The sequence below is a fragment of the Ixodes scapularis genome, unplaced genomic scaffold, assembly GCF_016920785.2.
Source record: "Ixodes scapularis isolate PalLabHiFi unplaced genomic scaffold, ASM1692078v2 PGA_scaffold13__105_contigs__length_92229423, whole genome shotgun sequence".
In the NCBI taxonomy this organism is placed as follows: domain Eukaryota; kingdom Metazoa; phylum Arthropoda; class Arachnida; order Ixodida; family Ixodidae; genus Ixodes; species Ixodes scapularis.
Window position 1 is genome coordinate 20871027 of NW_024609839.1, and position 19802 is coordinate 20890828.

At 45.2% G+C, this 19802-nt stretch overlaps 3 protein-coding genes, 1 long non-coding RNA gene and 1 pseudogene across 4 annotated transcripts; 3 read left to right on the forward strand and 2 right to left on the reverse strand.

The window, feature by feature from the left end:
• Positions 1-2472: 2472 nt before the first annotated feature.
• LOC115328326 lies at positions 2473-4807 on the forward strand (the record flags this gene model as incomplete). The annotated part of the gene is made up of 3 exons (XM_040214841.2): positions 2473-2509; positions 2617-2710; positions 3364-4807. Coding segments are annotated over exons 1-3 (1575 nt in total), but the record flags the coding sequence as incomplete, so codon positions are not given.
• Positions 4808-7012: 2205 nt separating this feature from the next.
• Positions 7013-8284, reverse strand: LOC120843452. The gene has a single exon (XM_040214840.1). It carries the CDS (start codon positions 8282-8284, stop codon positions 7013-7015), a length of 1272 nt encoding a protein of 423 aa, XP_040070774.1.
• A 45-nt stretch (positions 8285-8329) lies between these two features.
• On the reverse strand, positions 8330-10350 carry LOC115308996 (annotated as a pseudogene).
• A 4229-nt stretch (positions 10351-14579) lies between these two features.
• Positions 14580-15495, forward strand: LOC121835485. Its single transcript, XR_006077613.1, has 3 exons — positions 14580-14622; positions 15046-15087; positions 15337-15495. It is a non-coding gene; the product is annotated as an uncharacterized LOC121835485 (long non-coding RNA).
• Positions 15496-15509: 14 nt separating this feature from the next.
• On the forward strand, positions 15510-16175 carry LOC115309010 (the record flags this gene model as incomplete). Its single annotated transcript, XM_040502587.2, has 4 exons — positions 15510-15549; positions 15640-15695; positions 15759-15981; positions 16051-16175. Coding segments are annotated over 4 exons (444 nt in total), but the record flags the coding sequence as incomplete, so codon positions are not given.
• Between the last annotated feature and the right edge of the window lie 3627 nt (positions 16176-19802).

The window sequence follows — 19802 nt, forward strand, 5'->3', positions numbered from 1 at the left end:
GGTAATTGCCAGATGGAGAAAACAGATTACTGTTTTCATAAAATGAAAGTACGTAGTCCTTCAGTCGCAGTGAAAGTGTTCTATGACGTACTGGCCGACCGAGAAGAAGATTTGGCGTAGTCACTGTTGCTTCCGGGACGCAAAAGTGAGTATGGCTACCGTTCACGCCCTCTTCAAGTGTAGGCATGGAGGAAGGTGTTCCAGGATTAGATACAGCGGGGCTGCTGGTCGCCATCGGGATGAACGGTTGAAGAGGATCTTGAACCTCGAGACTTGGGAACACAGGACTGCTCAATTGGGAGTTAGACGAAGGCACCTGCGAGGATGGACCTGGCACAGCAGGTTCAGAGCTGCAACTAGCTCTACTTGCAGCTGGACTGCAGACAGGATCGGGTGGAACCGTGACAGTATGGTTGCCCAACGGAGAACGGTGTCTTATTGGAGCAGGTTCGTTTTCATCATCATTCCAGGCGAGATCTGCATCCTGCTGCTCTAATGGAATCAATGCTCTTGTTAATTTGCCGGCGTTCCATATTCGCCCGTCAGCGAATTTGTAAGTGGCCGGGGCCAATTGAGTTTGAATAACTTGTGGCGTTAAATACTTAGTTCGTAATTTATTCTTGTGTTCTGGTCGAAAAATCCGGACTGTCTGGCCAGAGACGAACCTCGGCCAACGGACAGTCCTTCGAGAGTCCGAGTACGACTTCTTTTTCTGTTGGTAACTACGCACTCTCGCATGAAGATCAGTCCGGCTTGTAGAGACAACCGGAGCATCGGGGGTTGGCATCCCTTGAATGTCTAACTTGGACCTATGAGTCCGTCCATAAAGCAGTTGGGAAGGTGCTTGGCCTGTTTCCGAGTGGGGAGTTCGTCGGTAAGCTTCCAGGTAGTCCCGGACAGCATCCGGCAGAGGGCGTCCTCGTACGACGGCTAGCTGAAGACAGGACTTCAATACGCGATTAAACCGCTCCACTTGGCCATTTGCTTGAGGGTGATATAAAGATGCCTTGGTACGCTTAATTCCATGCTGGTGTAGAAATCCTTGGAACTCGTGTGAAACAAACTGGACGCCGTTGCCCGAAACGATTTCGCAAGGAAGACCCTCGCGGACAAAGACAGTTGAAGTTACTGATGCTGCCCCTCAGCGAAAACGAAGACGTTTGAAATATACCACATTCTAATTTGAGCCTATTTGAAGTACAGTTCATAATTGTAAGTACACAATAAATAGACCAAAAATATACTTTTTTTTTTACTTAGTACTAAAATATATTTCTGAAAATATTTTAAAAATACCTTTATTTTAACTACATTTGAAGTTCCCTTCATGCGTTCTGAAATATGTAAATAGTGAATTAGTAGGCCCAAAATACATTTCACAGATTTTTTAAGATATGCATTTATTTCATGCAAAATATACTCCAACCCTAATACAAATGCAGCGATGAAAAATATGCGCAGAATACTCTTAAAATACCTGGAAATCGTAAATACTGTTGTGTTACGCTCCAAGTATCTTTTGAGTGCAATACTTTGGTAGTCTGACTTAAACTACCAAAGTATTGAAAAGCTCGCCTATCAGAAGTTCACTTCAAGCAGATTTGGAGTACACTGAAGTGCCTAAACACAACATTTTATTAGTTTGTCAATTAAGTTGTGCAGCACCGCACTGATAAATCAGTACAGTTTACGTTATTGTTTCCTTTTTTCTATCAAGAACAGACCTGATGAATTTCTTGCGCACCAATCACAAACGGGGTTTGGGAACCACAACCACAACAATCGCTGATACTGGAAGGCTTCAGCAAGTGCTGTGAGCAGATATTTTTGGCGTGCAATTGTGTTAGCAAATGTTAGTTCACTGAATGCGTATACTCACCATTGTACGTAATGGGAGTAGTGACTTTAATATGGTGACGTTAATGACCATATTAAATAGTCAACTGGTAAAGAAAAGCAAAATAACTATTTTAAAGTGAAGAAACCAGCTTCACTCGCTTCATCCTGGGTGGTGCTACGCAGGGAAGCAGTAAAATTGTTTCTAGGAGCCGTTTTTATGGATATTGTTTCAACGACTGCGCCGAATTATTATTAGCTGTATTAATGCTTGTAGTAAGAGATATCATCCAAGAACTTCAAAACACTGTTTCCCCTTTGACAGACTGCCGAGGAGAATATTGAATACTTGGAACCTTAATAAGTGCAGGGCTGGTCACCGGTCAAATGATTACCTTCAAAATGATTACCTTTAACCACCGGAGAGGCGTAACGAGGCTTAGCCATAGCCAGCGTGACCGCTTCGTTTCCCCTTTCTGTTCTTTTTTCGCCGATATTGCGCCGAGACTAGAGCTCTGTAGAACGAAGTTCACGGACATATACAAGAAAAAGTGGCAGCACCGTTGCATTTCTATATACAGACGAACAATGATCCCAGTGGCAGATAGCACGTTGAACCCAACAGCAGAGCCGGGCATGACTGATATGGCAACGGAACTGACGGTGGATCGGGGTGCGTGACGTCACCCAGGAAGTGATCGGGCCTTAGTTTATAGAGGGTGTTGCTCTGGCTCCTCTACGGATTCAGGGTAACAGACGATTTCGCCGTTCTTTCCATAGACGGCGTGCGGCGTTCTCTGGTGCGCGTTCTCTGGTGCACCGGTTGCACCGAGTGCCTGTTGGTCGCTCTTTTACATCAGCAGGATGATTTCCTGTAAGTATTGTACTTGACCAGGGAACAGCCTAACAATCTACATGTGTTGATTATTTCTGCAGAGTTCCAGGAAACAGGACAAGTGCACGAAGTGCACGCTTAAATTTGTATTTTAAAATTAATGGAAGCATTGTATTAAAATTTCATTGAACTTCCATGAGAAAGAAGAGAAGAAAGCAGGGTTGGCACCTCGTTACCTGCGTGGTCCAAAAAGCGGGTTCAGCTTTCTGAACATTTGTTGATAGTTTTATTGGCGAGTTACAATAGTCATTGTTTAAAGTGACAAACATAAGCAACAAAGGGTTAATTTATTTATCGGTCCCTTTCACAATCCCGCGAACTCTGGGGTGTACAGAGGGCAAATGGACTTGTCCCTGTACAGGCTAACCCTGAAAGGACTGCACATGAGATAACCATTAAAAACTATGGGACGTGTATGTAAATAAGTTCCTGGGATCAGGGCCATATCCAGAGGAGGAGGAGAGCGAGCTTCAAAATTCATCCTGGACCGCCAAACATTTTTCCTGGGTTCGGCCTTGACTTTGCTTAGACCCAGAAACATTGATGAGAGCTGTAGTAAGGTGGTTAGTTTACAAAAAAGCTGATTGAAATGACATGTAAATGGGAGTGGGAAATCCTTGAGGGTGTTGCAGCTCAGGGGATCCGACCCGGATCCCCTGGAGCTGCAAAAAGATCATCAAGGCGTACAGGGATGCCACAAGTGCCAGGGTGCTTGAGCTGAACAGGGCATCGGTTCGGCTTTGGACGATTCTACTCGGAGAGAGTTACAGGAACCACCAGAGGTTTAGACTGTGGGACACAGGAAGAAGACAGCATTTTGAACGAAACTGGTATGTGCGACGAAGATTAGTGTTGGACGCTGTAAAAAGGTCGAATGTTGGGTTTGGAAATAGTTGTAGTTTTGTGAATGGTGACCAATCCGCTGGGGCTCGGAGGTGCGGTATGGTGAATCCTTGTAAAGTCGCACTTACAGAGAGGACGGAGGAATTGTTGAGAGGAGGACCGAAGTTTTGTGTAAATGTAAAACCGTCGAGAGTAGATGTTTTTTCCGCGATCCAGACAATTGCTAAAAAAGTAGGGTTAGACGAAAGGGATGCTTCTGTGGACTACGCGGTCAGTAGAATGGAAAGAGTTGTGGATGATTCGTATAAAAAAGACAGGAGGAATTTTCAGGCTATCACGGAAGTAAGAAAGGACTTTAAATCTAGATCACTGGAATTGTTACAGACCGATAAGAGCGGTATGTTTGCCGTCCTTCCATTGGCGGTTTTTGAAAAAAAGTCAACAGAGGCATTGGACTCGGTATTCATGGCATGGCAAGGCAAGTTGGGAAAATTAATGAAGGACATCTCATTTACACTTAAAGACGAGGGTTTAGAGACCTCAGCCAGGAAAGTCCTGAATCAGCCGAGAAGCACTTTAAGTTTAAAATTCTTCTTAAAGGACCACAAGCCGGAAATGCAGTTCCCCACGGTTATTATTGAGAACGGAACGTGGCAAAGCATGGTTTCGAAGTTTCTTCAAAAAGGTTTAGACTTCGCTAGATTGAAAAACAGTCTTTCGTTAAGAAACTCCGACAATTTTGTTCAGATTTTAGATGCTCACCATGGGAGGCAATGCTCGTTGATCTCGGTGGACATTAAAGATCTGTACTATTCTCTTGAAAAACAGCTGTTGATGAGTAGGGTTAGAGAGGCTTTGGAGCGTAATTTGGTAAAATTTCAATCAGGTACGGGGATTTCGGTAGATAGTTTTTTAGCGATCCTGGATCTTTATCTTAAAGCCACGGTAGTGGAGTTCAAGGAACGCATGTGGATTCAAAAGAAGGGTGTGTGTATTGGGACTGCGGTGGCACCTATTTTGGCAGAAATTTATTTAAACTCTTTGGATAACGTGATCTCGGAAAGGCTGGCAGTTTGGGGGTCGGGTGAAGTTTTAGTGAGAAGGTATGTTGATGACATTGTGGTCATGAGCTTTCATGGGAAGGATACGGGAGCAATAGAGAGTGTGGTGAGAGGCTCAGCACCGGAACTTACCTTTACTGTTGAAGGGCCAGACAGAGGAGTTTTGCAGTTTTTAGATTTCCCAGGTGAAAATATGAAGTGGGATTTCAAGTGGTCCCAGTTGATTTAAAGTGGTTCCACTTGATGTCCAGTTGTGACCACTTGGATGCAAGTGGTCCTTGAAGTGGTCCCACTTGATGCCCAGTTGTGGCCACTTGGATGCAAGTGGTCCCACTTGATGTCCAGTTGTGACCACTTAGATGCAAGTGGTCCTTGCACTGGTCCCACTTGAGGTTCAGTTGTGACCACTTGGATACAAGTGGTTCTTGAAGTGGTCCCACTTGGTAGACACATTGGTCATCCCTTGTACACTTCGAGCTACTCTAGTCGGTGAAAGGTTAACACTGCTCAAAAAGTTCCACCTCTTGCACGACATTTCTGAACTTCACGACAAGCATGCAGGTGCACCTCCCCACCCTACGTCCGGTGAAGGAAACGAGCACATGCTGGAGGTGGGCATTCTGGCAGTCTTTAAAAGGAGCCCTGAAATTGTTTCCTGACTGCTTCCAAGTTTATGCTAAGCCCAACCTCAGTGAATTTGGCAACACAGAAAAGTCTGGAATTCATATTTTTTGGGGAGTTATAGCTACTAACAACAAGCAAGAAAGGCTCTCTGCATGACGCAAGAGGTTTGTTTGGTATTGCCAATGGAAGGAGCGAAAAGACTCCTATCATCAGATGAGCACCGGAGAACATGGCACACTGCACTTCACGGATTCTCCCCACTACCAATTCTGCCTTTACGACAGTGATTAACCGAAGGCAAACTTGGCAAATCTTTGCGATTTACCAGACTTGCAAAATAGTACACCTTCTCAGTTTGTCAAGTAAACCTTTGTAATGACTCAAAAAATGACAACAAATGAATGGTTTCAAAGTTCAGAATATATATTTACTTCAAGTTGGCGAGATAGTAAAACTTCTGTTTGTCAACTAAACAGATGATTCCGAAAATGACAACAAACACATTGCTCGTTTGTTGAATGGTATATCTTTGTTTCACTTCTGCCAGGACAATTTTCAGCATAATTACTACCATATATACAATTTAAGGTTAACAAGAGGAACAATGTAACAATGAGGGGGCATCTCATATAGAACAAAATAAACCAACCCTATCTACAAAAAAAAGAATGCAGACAAAGTAAAAAAATAGCAACTTACAAAGATCGTTCATAAAAGATTGAAATTTGGAGGTTGTTGTTGGTGATACAAATATTTGTGAGTTGGAGAATGCTCTTTGTACAACTAGATATTTTGTTTAAAACGTGATTGTGTAGCATATGAACCTGAGTGTGCAGGACTGCCAAATTATTCCTAATATATCTCTGTTCAATCTATTTATTTTGGCACATTAAGCACTGTAGGAGGCAGTTGATTACATTTGTGCTGCTCCTGATCATGTTGAAATCACGTTACTCTTCGCACTTACTTTAAAAAAGCCAGACTTTTTAGGCTTTTCGTGACCATTTCGATAAAAGTTTCTGACTGTTTCTTTGCTTGGTGGATCACATGTCTGGCAATATTCAGCACGGCCATGCCGACGCACGACTGCTGCGTCTCTTTCTGCACTGCCGTGCCACTTGCACTGGTCATTTTCCCTGATTTAGCCAACGAAATCCGGTAATTCTTTGACTTTACCAGGTGATCTGAAATTCCCTAATTACAATTTTTTAGGTTGGTGGACACAGTTTCATGCGCAGGTTGAAAATGCGGGCAGACGTTGCTTACTACAGTTGAAGTTTACTTTCCATGAAACAAATAAAGAAGGGATGTTCAATGGTACCTCTCTATATGAAATCACCTGTTACCCCGACATAGCAGGGTCAGGGTGTCTACCAACCTGGAAAAGCCGAGATTGTCAGGGAACATTGGATCATCAAGAAAAGCCAGGGAAATATCGGGGAAACCCCCAAAGAGCTAGCTAATGGGAGGGAAACTACCAGTGAAAGTGGCGTGGCGGTGTGCAATGAAACCAGATTGTCATGTATCGGCATGGCAGTGCCAAGTAGCGTTGCCTGAAATGCCACTGCCTGATTAAAAGGAAAGAGCCACAAGCACAAGAAGGTTAGCGGCTATTGGTTTGTCATGCCAAAAGGCTGGTCAAAAATCTTCTTTGACCAAAGAAATGGTCAGGGCATTTTATCAAAATAGTCAAGGATAACCTGAAAAAGTCGAGATCGGAAAGAAGTAATTTGGGAGACTACCTGAAGGTTGTTTAAAATGAACCATAGCGGTTGCACAATTCTGCAAAAATCTCTGTGTCATCAATCTGCAGGTACATGCATGGGCGAACGGCTTGGGACAGTGGATGCAAGCTCTTCTGAGCAGTCTTGTGTGCGACTTTTAGGTGATCGACCTCTCCCATTGCTTCGACCTGGTACACATGGGAGATAACGAAAAGCTCCAAGCTCCCACCAAACATGCAAACACGCACTATATTCGCCACCTTCGCATAGACGTCTCCTAGCTTTATACCAGTGGAGTCCCGTTTCGATAGAGGCTTGTACTGTTCACTGTGGATGGTGCATCCACCCACAGACACACGATGGTACTCCTCGATTTTGTCCACTCCTGTCAGGTGCTCCAGTACAAAGTCTGTCACGTCTTGAGAGGCTGGTTGAGGTTTCCCAAGTAGCCTGATCTCTGTTTCCCTGTCAGGCATTTTTTGGGAGCACTGCTTCCTCACCTCTTCGGACGCCATGGATCGCAACTGATGATAGTTGTTCCTCAACAGAATGCGGGATAGGATTTGGAACGGAATTCCATTCGAAGAGGACACCAGCTTGAGCAGGTGCCCCATGTTGTTCTCAAACTCGAAGCACGATAGTGACCAGAGTGGGCCGTGCAGCAATACACTTTTTGGCAGGTGCAGCAACGTGTGAACGTTGGATGTCATCTGTGCTTCTCCAAAATGATATTGCATCAGCACGACAAACTTTGTGATCTTGGTAGTGCTTGTATCGACGTCTTCCAGCGTGACATGGTTCTGCAGCAAGAGGTAAAGTCCAGAAACAAGGAGCGCAAAATGCTCGAGAAGCTCTTCTGGAAGGATATCCCTCAGGCACGGCAGGCAGTAATAAAGCAGCCATGCCTCCCATTCTGACGCCTTCCAATACTTCCTTAGCTTAATCGACCGTGGTGGACGATTGAAGCACAGGTGCGGCCTCTGACCTTGGAGCCGCTGGTCCACCACAGCCAAAGTCCTAGGGGCCCCTATGTAATGGTCCTCGCCGACGTTCGAGAACCAGATTTCGGTGACCTGACGCACAACACCAAGGAGGACACAGTGCATATAATCGGGCCGAAAACTCCAAACTATGTCGAATCCCGGAACATTGATGAGAGGCGATGGCCCCTTAAACCCGTTGACGGCGTGGCTTGTCGCTGCTGCACTTGTCATATCAGACAACATAGAAGCCTCTGTCCTGTCATCAACAGCTACTGTCACCGGGTACTTCACGCTGCCTGCACAGTGAACCATGAACATTAGTGCTTTGCCTAGCAACTGAGAATGGTCCTTCAAAGAATAAACTTATTTGACTGTACCTTCGACGAAAACTCCAGGGTGTAAGCACCAAGCACAGCCATTGTACCCGTTGAACTGCACCATGTTCTGCATAGAGGCCCTCGCTGGGGCGTCTGCGACACTGGTTATGCAGTAGACCTAAAAAAGTAAGAGACACCAAAGAATATAGCTCAGTGAATTTTATAGTTCCATGGAAATTGCTTTCTAATAACTTCATAACAATGTAATACATTTTATAAGTGCTATTAGAAACTAATTTAAACAAGAAGTAGCTGAACTGGTGAGGTAGGTACTAAGGTCTTTGCGATTTTCCTCCAATTCAGTTAAAGATGTATTGATGTAGTTCCATATCAGATGTCTATTGCATTGAAGAAGTTAGGGCTTCATTTTTTTTCAACCAGAGGCTATACAAAAGGAATAAAAAGTAACTCCTGGCATAAATGCATAGCCGCAAGCCTTCGGGCGAAGGCTACTCAAAATTTAATGCAAAGAAATAAAATATAAGACTGTGTCAAGAGCATATATATAGAAACATACCTTTGAATGTATATCTTGGCCACCTGCATTCCAGGATATCCCATCCCTGGAGAGCTCCCTCATCTGGTCGGCGAACGTTTGAAGGAGCAGCGTCATATTTGGGTGCTTCGTACCGTATTACAGGAGAGAACAAATGACGCTGCGCCAGCGCAGGTGTGGTGGCAGCTCGTTCAGGGTGAAGTGCACGGGCCAGATGGAGTAGTTTAACGACTTAAACATCGGACTCCCGTCTGCACTCATGGTCAGCGTCAGGTCCTGTTTTCTGCAGTTGAGCTTCTCTCGCTGTTGCTTGTAGAAAGAGCCGTCGGTGATGTCCGATACACCAGTGTTTTCTGGTGCCTTTGTGCGGCTCAATGACTCCAAGAGCTGCTCTCTCACAGTAGTGTCCCCAAGGAGAGAGGTGAATTGCTTATCCAGCGGCAAGCTAACAAAAAAGTTCCCGTTTGCCATTAACTGGCGACCAACGTAATGCTTTCCGCATGTCGAACACGTGCTCGATATGTTGTTGCGCTCTGGTAGCTTTCCTCCAGTTTTCGTCAGCAGTTGATCACAAGTAGGGCAGTAGAAGTGGAACTGCATCTCTTCCGGTGAAGCTCCAGAAAACTTCCTGAACAAGTATTTGCTCTCTGGAAGAACATTCTTTCCCAACAGAATATTTCCAAACTTTAGGAGGTCCTCTATGGCCGTCCATTCCAAGTCATGCTTTATCGCTATGTCTATGATGAGGACAAGGACGTCTCCTACAGACATGGAGCTTCCATCTCGAAGAGGGGTCACAAACTCCAGCAAGAACGGGGAGCTGGCAGAACTGGTGCCTGGATGAGTATCGGTTGAAGAGTGATGTTCGTCTTCATGGTAGGGCTCCGAACCGCTGTCTTCAGCAGCCGAGTGATCTCCTGGATCATCGTCTATAACTACGGGCGACGGACCACTCCCTTCAGATCTCGAGTGGTTGTTTGGTTCATCTCCGCAGCTGCTGTCCGATGCTCCACGAGTAGTCGAAGCAGTCGCAGGGTTTGGACACCCCGAATTATGGCGTGGACAGGGAACACTTGGCGACACGAGCACCCTTTTTCTTATCTCATGTTCTGTTGATCTTGGTAACGGTTCATCCCATGCGTCGGGCTCAAGATATTGCTTACGAGTTCTGAATTTGCTCAGGCTCATCGTCGTACGTTCACAGCATGTTCCAGTCGAGAAACAACACAAAACGATCACGGTCCAGTCCACAGAAGCCTAGATCGGCCCGGTTAGCCACAGGCAGTCACTCTGGCCCAGCAGCCCCAACTAAACTGAAAAACAGCGTTAATTTTCCGAAGTTTAACCAAATCACGTTCGCCGTGAACCAAATGTGGCTTTGTTGGCTTTGTCTGGCTAGTTGTCCAGTTCTTTGGATTGGGATTGGATTTCGTTGGTTATTGCCTCTGTAACTGGTTAAGGGGGAAACTTGCGTTTACTTCGTTTACAAATGCTTTATAATTGCCAAACATTTCAAGTAAAAATCTCTGTTGTCTTTGATCTAGTTGTAATAGTACGTTTCTTTAAATGTAGATTATGTGGTCATAATTTTTCAAGCCTAATCATCGGTCCGATTCCAATCCGATCCACAGCCACCACAGCGTCGGCATTCCGGATGCAGATTTCAGAACATTTTTGTGGTGGAGATTAGTTAATCGCGAATTCCTATTACATCATCGAAACGATGTTCGCGCTAGTTCGTTTTTTAAAAGAATTTGATCAGAAGGGGTACGTGGTTCCGGTGCGGTGCATTAAGGACTTTCATCCGGTGAACGAAAATGACTTCGATAAGAACGGAGTATACACGACGTTCTGGGAGGACAATGAAAACTCCGAGAACACTGGATCGTATCCTTCGCAAGTGTTGCTTCTGGCAAGTAAGTAATTGGAGACTTAATTATTACAAATAAATAATACATAAAATTAGGAGGGCGTGATCGTATTCATAAAATACGCGCGGACGCGCGACTTCAAGAGAAACGTGTCTGCGTGGTGGTCGCGGTCATTCAATTTGATTAGGCAGCCACTGATGGGAAATATCAAATATGTCAGTCACATGTACACTGCTCGCAACGACTATGCGCACGTAATCCGTATTTTCTCACTGGACGAGTGAAGAGCCCCTTTCGAAATCCGCGTGCTGTTCGTCAGAAGGTTTGAGCCCACTGCACGTGGAAAGACCAGCACCGCAAACTGTGCAAGAGCAAAACTACGTTAAACGGGGATTAAGTGTTTTAATAGTATTTATATGGCTCAAGTTTTGGTGGTTTTGATGACAGCCTTTTATTTCAGTTGCCAGTGTACACACAATCGTTATGCGAGGAATTCACTGTCCAACACTAGGTAAATGCGTAATTTTGCGTCACACTCGCTTCGTCGCGTGGTAATAGTGTGACGCTTACCCCAAAATAGCAGGGAGAGAAAGAACAAGCAAAATGTGTCAATCATTTTTGCTGGCAACAGCACCAATAGACGACTAGATGACAACTTATTCATACTCGCGCAGTATATAGAGATAACAATTACTAGTCAAAAGACATTACGGGTAGCATTGGATATCAAAGTTCTTACATTCATATATCTCAAAATTGCGACCTAATGAGTGCCAAACTCTGTTGTATAAATATTTGATGTACTATTTTAAGTAATTTTTTTTTGTTGTAACACAGATTCCGAAGAAGAACTGCAAGCGAAGAGGGCATCCAGAAGGGTGCGCAAGGCCGTAATCCACCCTTCAGATCTTGAAACTGGAGAAGGAAGTGAGCATGAGGCACCTGCTTCTCAGAAGCAAACATCCAAACAGGTATGTTGCACTCATTTGTACTTAGTGCAACTTCATAGTCTTTCAGGACTGTCGTAACTTTTTACAGGAGAAGAAAAGGCAGAAAGTGCACCAGTTGGCATCTAAGAGCTCTGCCTATCAGAGCATCCTTCAAGAGCATCTGGAAAACTCTACGAAAAAAAATGAAGCCGCCTGTGCCGTCCGGGTATGTGGTCCATAAATATGCATTTAACACAAGATTTTGATATTTTGTGTGCACAATGGTCTAAATTTTTTTACTGCCCAGGTCTCTACAAAACGACGTCGTCCTGCAACTGAATCGGACAGCGACAGTGATGACTATGTCGTTTGTGCGTCAGAGCTGAAGCGTGCCAGAAGCGAGGCGAGGTACTGGCGCCACCGCTGTGAGGAAGCCATCAAAGAGAAGGCCCAACTCGCCAACATCATAGAATCTATGAATGGGACTATCGCTAGCAAGCTGACAGCCAGTAAGTATGTCTTCATTCATTCAGCTGTTTGCATAGAAGCCTGTGATTCTATTCAGTGTATTTTTGGAGACTGCATGCCCGTGTTGTTTCATACAAACAGAGAATAGTTAATCTCTTTTTGATGGCTTACTTTTTTGACGTTGGCATCCTATGCATTTGATGAGCTGTCACATTTCTGAACTAATCTCTCCTTAAAGGGCAACTCCGCTTCATTTTTGGTTTTGAAAAAACAATGCAGTCCTCTTCAGTATCGCCTAGGAAGACCACACATGAAATCTTACGACGCAGTTCTGTCTAAATGTTTCTTAAACGGTCCGGCAAACTTTGCAACTCGCCAAGTTGCCGAAATCGGCTGACTTGAGCGGGCGAATTCAGGCGCAACCAACAGCGCAGTCAAGGCTACGGCATGGGCGGAGCCAACATTGAGCTAAAAGCCATCTACATGGCCCCCTTTTGCTTGTTTTCACTTCTCCGGGCGAGCGTAGCGCATGACGTCAGCAACGTTGCCTCTCGGCGCTCAGCAGTGTCCACGTGATTGGCGTACCGCGCCTGCGCAGCGCGTTTCTTGGGAGCCGTCCGGCCGCCCCCCGTGGTCCCGCCGTTACCGCCGTCTTCCGCGTCACAACCGCCGTCGTCGTCTCACCGATCGTGATTGTCTCTCGGAGTTTCGTCCACACTACGGACACCACGTGCGCGCACACTTATGCCGCAGTTGTGCAGACGTCGTCGAATGCCGTAGGCACCAAAACGTGGCGAAGAGTGCGGTGCAGACGACACTCGCGCCTGCCACACGCCCGCCCCAATCCCGCCCGTCGTTGGGCCGAGGATCACGTGACATCTCGTATCACGTGATGGCCATGTACTTGGCGACCCTAGGCCAATGTTGCCGGGCGGAGCCGAAGTTTCGGTTTCGATTTCCGCTCGTGTTTAAAATCAGATTTAAAATATATATCCCATTTTTCGCGGAGCAAACGACGTAGTGTGTTTTACTAGGGCTTTTTAATTCGAAATCAATCATTATCCCCAAATCTTCGGAATTGCGGAATTGAGCGGAGTTGCCCTTTAAATATATAGGTGCAATTTTCAATGATTTGCTTGGTTGAAATTGGTGTATAATGCTTAATCGAAATATTATTTTTTTCCCTGAGGTTTAAGGTTTTCATGTTGGTTTGCATTACGATAGAGGTTTCCAAACTAAGACAGTGTTTTTCATTTGTTCAGTTGAGGAGAAACTGCCCGAAGGAAAAATCCATCAATGTAACCCTGCTTGGCAGTCAATGTTTTCTAGTGGACCGCTGACTGTGCCTGACTGTACGTCAAGCATGTCTGATTGGCCAGCAAGTTACTCTGACCGACAGTCAAACTCCAGTCAGACCCCGCTTGTCGGCTTTCTGATGGTTTCCTGGTGGCAGTCGGCCGCCGCGAAATGCCATCAGGATGTCTTGGTGGTGATTCTGACTGTACATCGATTGTCTCTGTCTGTACGTCAGAAAGCTTTGACGTGCAGACAGACGAACGGTCAAAGGACGTAAAGTTCGTTCGGATACCACTATTTCGTCAAGTCTATGAAAACGAAAAGTAGTCTATGCACGAGAAAACGATTTTGGGACGTGAGCCCATAAAACCGCTGACGTTAGAGATATGACACGCAACCGACCGACAACCTTGATCAGAAGCCCGCCGAAGCGCCGAACACGACACTTCGCACTTCGCTTCGCCCATAGAGGCTTCGCCGAGTTTTCATGAACGATCGCTCTCGACTCGTTTTGTTTGCCCGCTTGCTCCAACCTGTCGATCCTGCACGGGTTCTACAATGTCTTATGTTTTAGTAGAATTTCTACTCGACAAGACCCAGCCTGTTGTGAGTTCCGACGATGTAAGGGACTTAAGCGGTGTAGTTGAAGACGACACGGTGTACCAGGTCTACTGGGCCGGTGATGCGCGAACAAAAGGATCGTTCTACGACGCGAAAGTACTCTACATGGCAGGTGAGTACAACTGAAGTACGGCGAGTGATGTACGAGTGCTTTGCATAACATGCTGACGGCTTAACCGCATTTGCAGCCAAAGCATTTCGTATAAAACGAATAGTCAAATCGTGTTTCTCTAACGGTGGTGTAGCATAGCGGTTAAGGTGTCCGATTTGTACGCATTTGGTCGCGGGTTCGATGCGCAATGGTGCTGCTTTTTTTTTTTTTCTCGAACATTTTGTTTTATCGAGGCATTTGGCGATATTTATGAGTGCGTATAGCTTTACTCTTATATAAGTGCTGCCCTTGTTGATGAAATTCCCTTGGCAGTGGCAGTCAGACGTCATCTGATGGACCATCAGATGACGTCTGATGGTCCATCACGTTCCACCAAGGCTGCTGACTGGCAGTCAGTGTCCCAAATTACGTTGGTTGATGGAATTTTCAATAGGGTGGAGTCAAGAAGGCCTATTCAGCTGCCAGAAGTGCAGGCAGTTCGTCCAGGTAAGGAGTCCATGAGCTTATACTGACATGTTTTTATTAACTTAAACAGAACTGAACTGATGGAATATTTTTTTATAAACTACTAGATGCGAGGTGTTGGCTAAAAAATTTCTTGCCAGTGGGAATTTTTGCCATTTCCACCTACAGGTTTCAGCACAGAAAAACACTCCTTAGTATAAAGGTAAAGAAAGTAACATCTAAATGGCCCCATCTTTCAAAAGTCAGTCTGCTTCCCATTGTCAGCCTTAATTATTAGGGCACCAGTGTGTACATATGGATCTCGCTGGCCGTTTTGAGTTATCTGCAGTTAATGTTATGACCTGAGTATTCCGTAGCTTTAGTAAAGTTGTAAGGGTATTTGGTAATATGTATTAACTATGATGGATTGTAGCCTGTAGGTCATACTTTTGTTTTTGTTTATAGATTCCCAGCAAGAAGATCCATGGATTCCAAGATTAAACAGTGGTAAATTTGGACAATAATTTATAGTGTAGCAGTCTAATGTGACAGTCATGTTTTATATGTCATAATTGGCCTGTTGCTCACACAGAATTCTGAGGCCTGTCCAGCACATGTATGCTATGATATGCTGAGCATTCTTGACTCAACTTGCAAAAGTATTGATAAGAAAATGACTTACAATGGATAACCTATCCACAACTTTACCTAGTGTTACATTTAAAGTTCAATACTTGAGGGGCACATATGTTTCAGGCTGCATACCACATCGACACGTCCCGGAGACAAGTGTGCAGAGAGCACGAGCAACACCTCCCAATCTTCCAGCAAGCTTGGCCAGAGGACCCCCAGAAGTGCCCAACACTGAGCAGCTAGATTCGCCCCCAAGGGATCCCCCAAGTATCCTCCCAACAGATGACCAGCCCAGGAGCTTCCAAAGAGCCACCTCGGGATCCCCATCAGCCACAGGTAAAGTAGCCAAGTTGACTAGGCACCAGTGTTGTTTTAGTGCTCTTTTCAATATTTTGGCTAACTTATAAAATCTTGGCCTCTCCTCAGTGGATGACCCTCAGGCTGCGGGTCATGCTCCTTTTACTGACATCGGTGGTGGCAGGGTAAGCACATAATTAACATGTATTCAAGGTCGCTTCTAAATGATATTTCTACTACTTCTGTAGTTCCACTTGAAAAGGGGCCTGACGGTTGGCAGCAAGCAAGCAAAGAAAGCCTTGGGGCAGACGAAGCCAGCGCTAGTAGCAAAGGACATATCACAAGCAATTTGGGGTCGTCAGGGGCTGGCCGAGCGAACCTATGGGGGTAAATTAGCCCCAAAAGACTATTACAAGTCTGGTGCCACTGCAAGGAAGGAGATGACCCCTGAAAAAGTGGCCCTGGTGATTGGTAAGTTTGCACATATTTTTTGTATGTGTGATCTGTGCGTAATACACTTTGCTTTCTGCTGTCTTACAGAGACAGTGACATACTGGGGATCCCGAACAGGAATATCTGTGACACACGCCCTCAAGAACATGTCAACTATTCTGCCGCAAAAAATCCAATATGTGCGCAAGAGGATGAGGCGTTTGGACATTTGAATTGAGCAGAGGCGGGGATTTAAAACAGCTTTTTGTGAGTTAAGGCTTGTTCACACTCTTGCAACCGAGTACGACTGAGAGAGACAAGACCGGTTTTTAATCCTCTTGCGACTTCTTGGGACCAGGCGCGCTGCTGCGGAGCTGGTACTAAGAAGTTGCAAGAGGATTAAAACCGGTCTTGTCTCTCTCGGTCGTACTCAATTGCAAAAGTGTGAACCAGCCTTTAGGAGTAGGAATGCAATTGTGCTGTTAGAGCTACAAAAAATGCAAACCTTTCAGTTCAGAGCACTGTTCGCCCATGCCTATGTTAGGGGGTCTCTACGGAAGATGCAATATGAACAAGGATAGAGATAAATGGGAATATTGAAAGTTTACCCCTGCACACATCAGTTAAACCTAGAACACCTTTTTTTTTAATTCTGCCATATGTGAAAAAAAATGTGTATTACGCCGCTTTTCTTTGGCATGTACAGTTGGAAACAAAAGTTTCCGGACCACAGGAGCTGTGGCAGATTTGCATTGCTGCGCCCTCTGATGACTCGGCACCTGGCGTCGAGACCGGCGCTTAGCGCATGTGCATCCTGCGATGCTTGCAGGGATGCCGGTTTCCTCGTCTGCAACTCCCGCGCTCCGATTGTTGACAACCTGTCACATGATGCTGCTTCAGAAGCAGCAGTGGTAAGAGGTACCCGTGAATCACCGGAGGAAGGATTCGCAGATCTTACCAGCTTTTACGGTGGCGTGCCTTTTTCGCCAGCTCTTTTCACTCAACCCAACTAGTATCCATTGCCAGTGATAGCATGCCTTCCTGAACGCCGTCTGAATGTTATTGCTTATTATGATAAACTTTATTTTTACATTTAATGTTCCCTTACCTGAACTGATAAACAGTAAAGGATGTAGCAGCAGCGCCCACGCGGCATTTTACCAACAATCGAGGCACGGGAGCCGTAAGCGAGGAAATCGGCATCCCTGCGAGTATGGAAGAATGCACAGAGCCAAGCACCGGTCTCAACGCCAGGTGCCGAGTCATCGGAGGGTGCAGCAATGTAAATCGGCCACAGCTCCCGTAGTGTGGAAACTTTTTTCCCAGACTGTACCTATCCTGCAAGCATTATTCTATCCCAATTACCAGTTTGATGTCTCCTGATTTGATATGTTTATTTGAAGTGTTTCCATGTACATGCATTGTTTAGTGAACAGCTCTTGGTTTTAATAATGTGACAGTTAGTGTCTTTTGTTCATTTTCGTGAATGAAGGTAGACATGATTTTGTTTTTATATCCTACTTTAGATAGTTTAATTCTATTCACTCTGTGATTCTTGACGCTACCATTGTTGAAGTTTTGTTTGTTAATTCTGTCTTAGCAAAGAGGAATTTCAGATGTATATACTTCTTTTGATGTATTCTTTGTATGTGTACATTAAATTTACTTCATCTTCAGAAGTCACTGTAATGCCAAAGAAAACCTTTTTAAACCGTCTGGATAGGACATATATGTCAAAAGTTATTATTGGAGAGAAAGCAACTGAATTGAAGTAATATTTACGGTTCGAGACTGATTTTAGTTTGCATCAATTTGTCAAATAGTCACTCTCAAAAGTAGCCACCATTTGAAGAATGTCGCACAGATAATACTCTCTAGAAAGACGTGTCGTTCATGGGACTAGACACTACAAAGATTACGTAAACAGCTGAGGAGTCTTTCTCCTTCCAAACAAATGGGAGACTGCAAAAAGGGTTACTATTAGTTTGACATTTTCCTTCGAATAGTGGCTACAGATGAAATCAAACTAAAATGGACCTTGCCCCGTACATATTGCTCTAATTAAATTATTTTTCATTTAAAGTGTATTTTGTGATATCTGTGGCCTATACCGACTGTTTGAAACTTTTTTCATTCCAATTTTGCTTTTAAGTAAGGTAGTAGTAGTAGTAGTAGTAAACTTTATTTTGTCCAAGATGGGGTTTAGAGAGGAGGGGAGTGGGAGTGCCCGTCCTCTTCTTCCTCAGGCGGCGGCCAGGCCTTGGGCTTTGGCGGCGTCTTCGGCCATCTGGACGACCCAAAGTTGGAGATCCGGGTCTGAGCTAAGCAGTGTAGTCTCCCACTGCTCTAAGGTGGTAATGGGAAGAGGAGGTAATGAGCTGGTGCGCTTTTGGGTGCTTATCAGGGGACACGCCCACATGATGTGGTGAAGATCGGCCCTACCTGCGCATAATTTACAATCTGCTGTATATAGCCCTGGATACAGATGACTATATGTCACTGGGTTTGGGAATGTGTGCGTTTGTAAAAGGCGCCAAGTAACTGATTGCTTTTTATCTAAATTTTTGTGAGCGGCGGGGTAATGCCCCCTGCCCTGTCTGTAGTATTGCAGGACCTCCTTATAGGACACTATCCGGTCCCTACCTGAACGACGAAGGAATTCGAGCTGCTCATCGTGAAAGGTTGTCTTGCGGCCGCGGATGGTTAATTCTCGGGCCGCATTGTGAGCAGCTTCGTTTCCCGGGAGACAGGAGTGCGCCGGTGCCCAAACGAGTTGTGTTCATCTGCGCCGGGTTTCGGGTGCCTGGACTAAAATTTTGAGGGCTTCGGGCGAAATGCGCCCTTTCGCGAAGTTTCGTATAGCTGACTTTGAGTCGCTGACTATGAATTTGGCTGAGGATGAAGCGTATGCCAAGGCGATTGCGACTTCCTCCCCGACCTCCGGCGAGGTTGTAATGACTGAGCTTGCAGCGATGGTTTGATTTTGTTGATCAAGTACAGCCACTACCATGGCGTCTCGATCACGATACTCGGCCGCGTCTACATAGGCCACGTCTTTAGAATTTGCAAAGCGCTTTTGTAAGGCTCTGGCTCTTTCCTTTCTGCGTTCTTGGTTGTACAGAGGGTGGGTGTTTTTAGGTAATGGTGGGACGTGTATGTCTTTTCTGAGCTCTATGGGAATGTCCAGCTTTGGTCCGAATTGGGTGCTGTATGTAATCCCGAGTGATTGGAGAATATGTTGCCCCGTCGGGGACTGTGAGAGTCTCTCCAGCTGGGCAATTCTTTGGGCTTCTATGAGCTCGTCAAGAGTGTTGTGTATTCCTAGAGCCTCAAACTTTTCGTTCGCGGTGGTAATTGGGAGGTGTACAGCCTGCTTATAGGCTCTCTTGATCATGAGGTTAATTTTGGAACGTTCATCATTCTTTAGTTGCAGGAATGGAATAGCGTAGACTATTCTGCTTATAACGAAAGCCTGTACCAGTCTGAGTAGATTAGCTTCTTTCATGCCGTGATGTCTGTTGGCGATGCGCGAAACGAGTCTTGTCGTTTGGTGCACGTGTGAGTCCAGCGCCTTTATCGCTTCATTGTTGTGTCCATTGGTCTGTATTCTAAGTCCAAGGATCCTGATGCTCGATACTATTGGAATGTCCAATCCGTTAGCTCTGAGCGTGATTTGAGGGGGTATGGAGGAAGTTTTTCTACCTCTGCACGTAGGTGTATACAGTAATAACTCTGACTTTTGTGGGGAACAGGAGAGTCCTTTAGGTAACTTAATTTTTTCCCAAGCATGTAGATGTTCTTTATGAAGCATACGTCGTTTTGTACTAGAAAAAGTGGGGCCATGTTAAGTTACTCGAGAA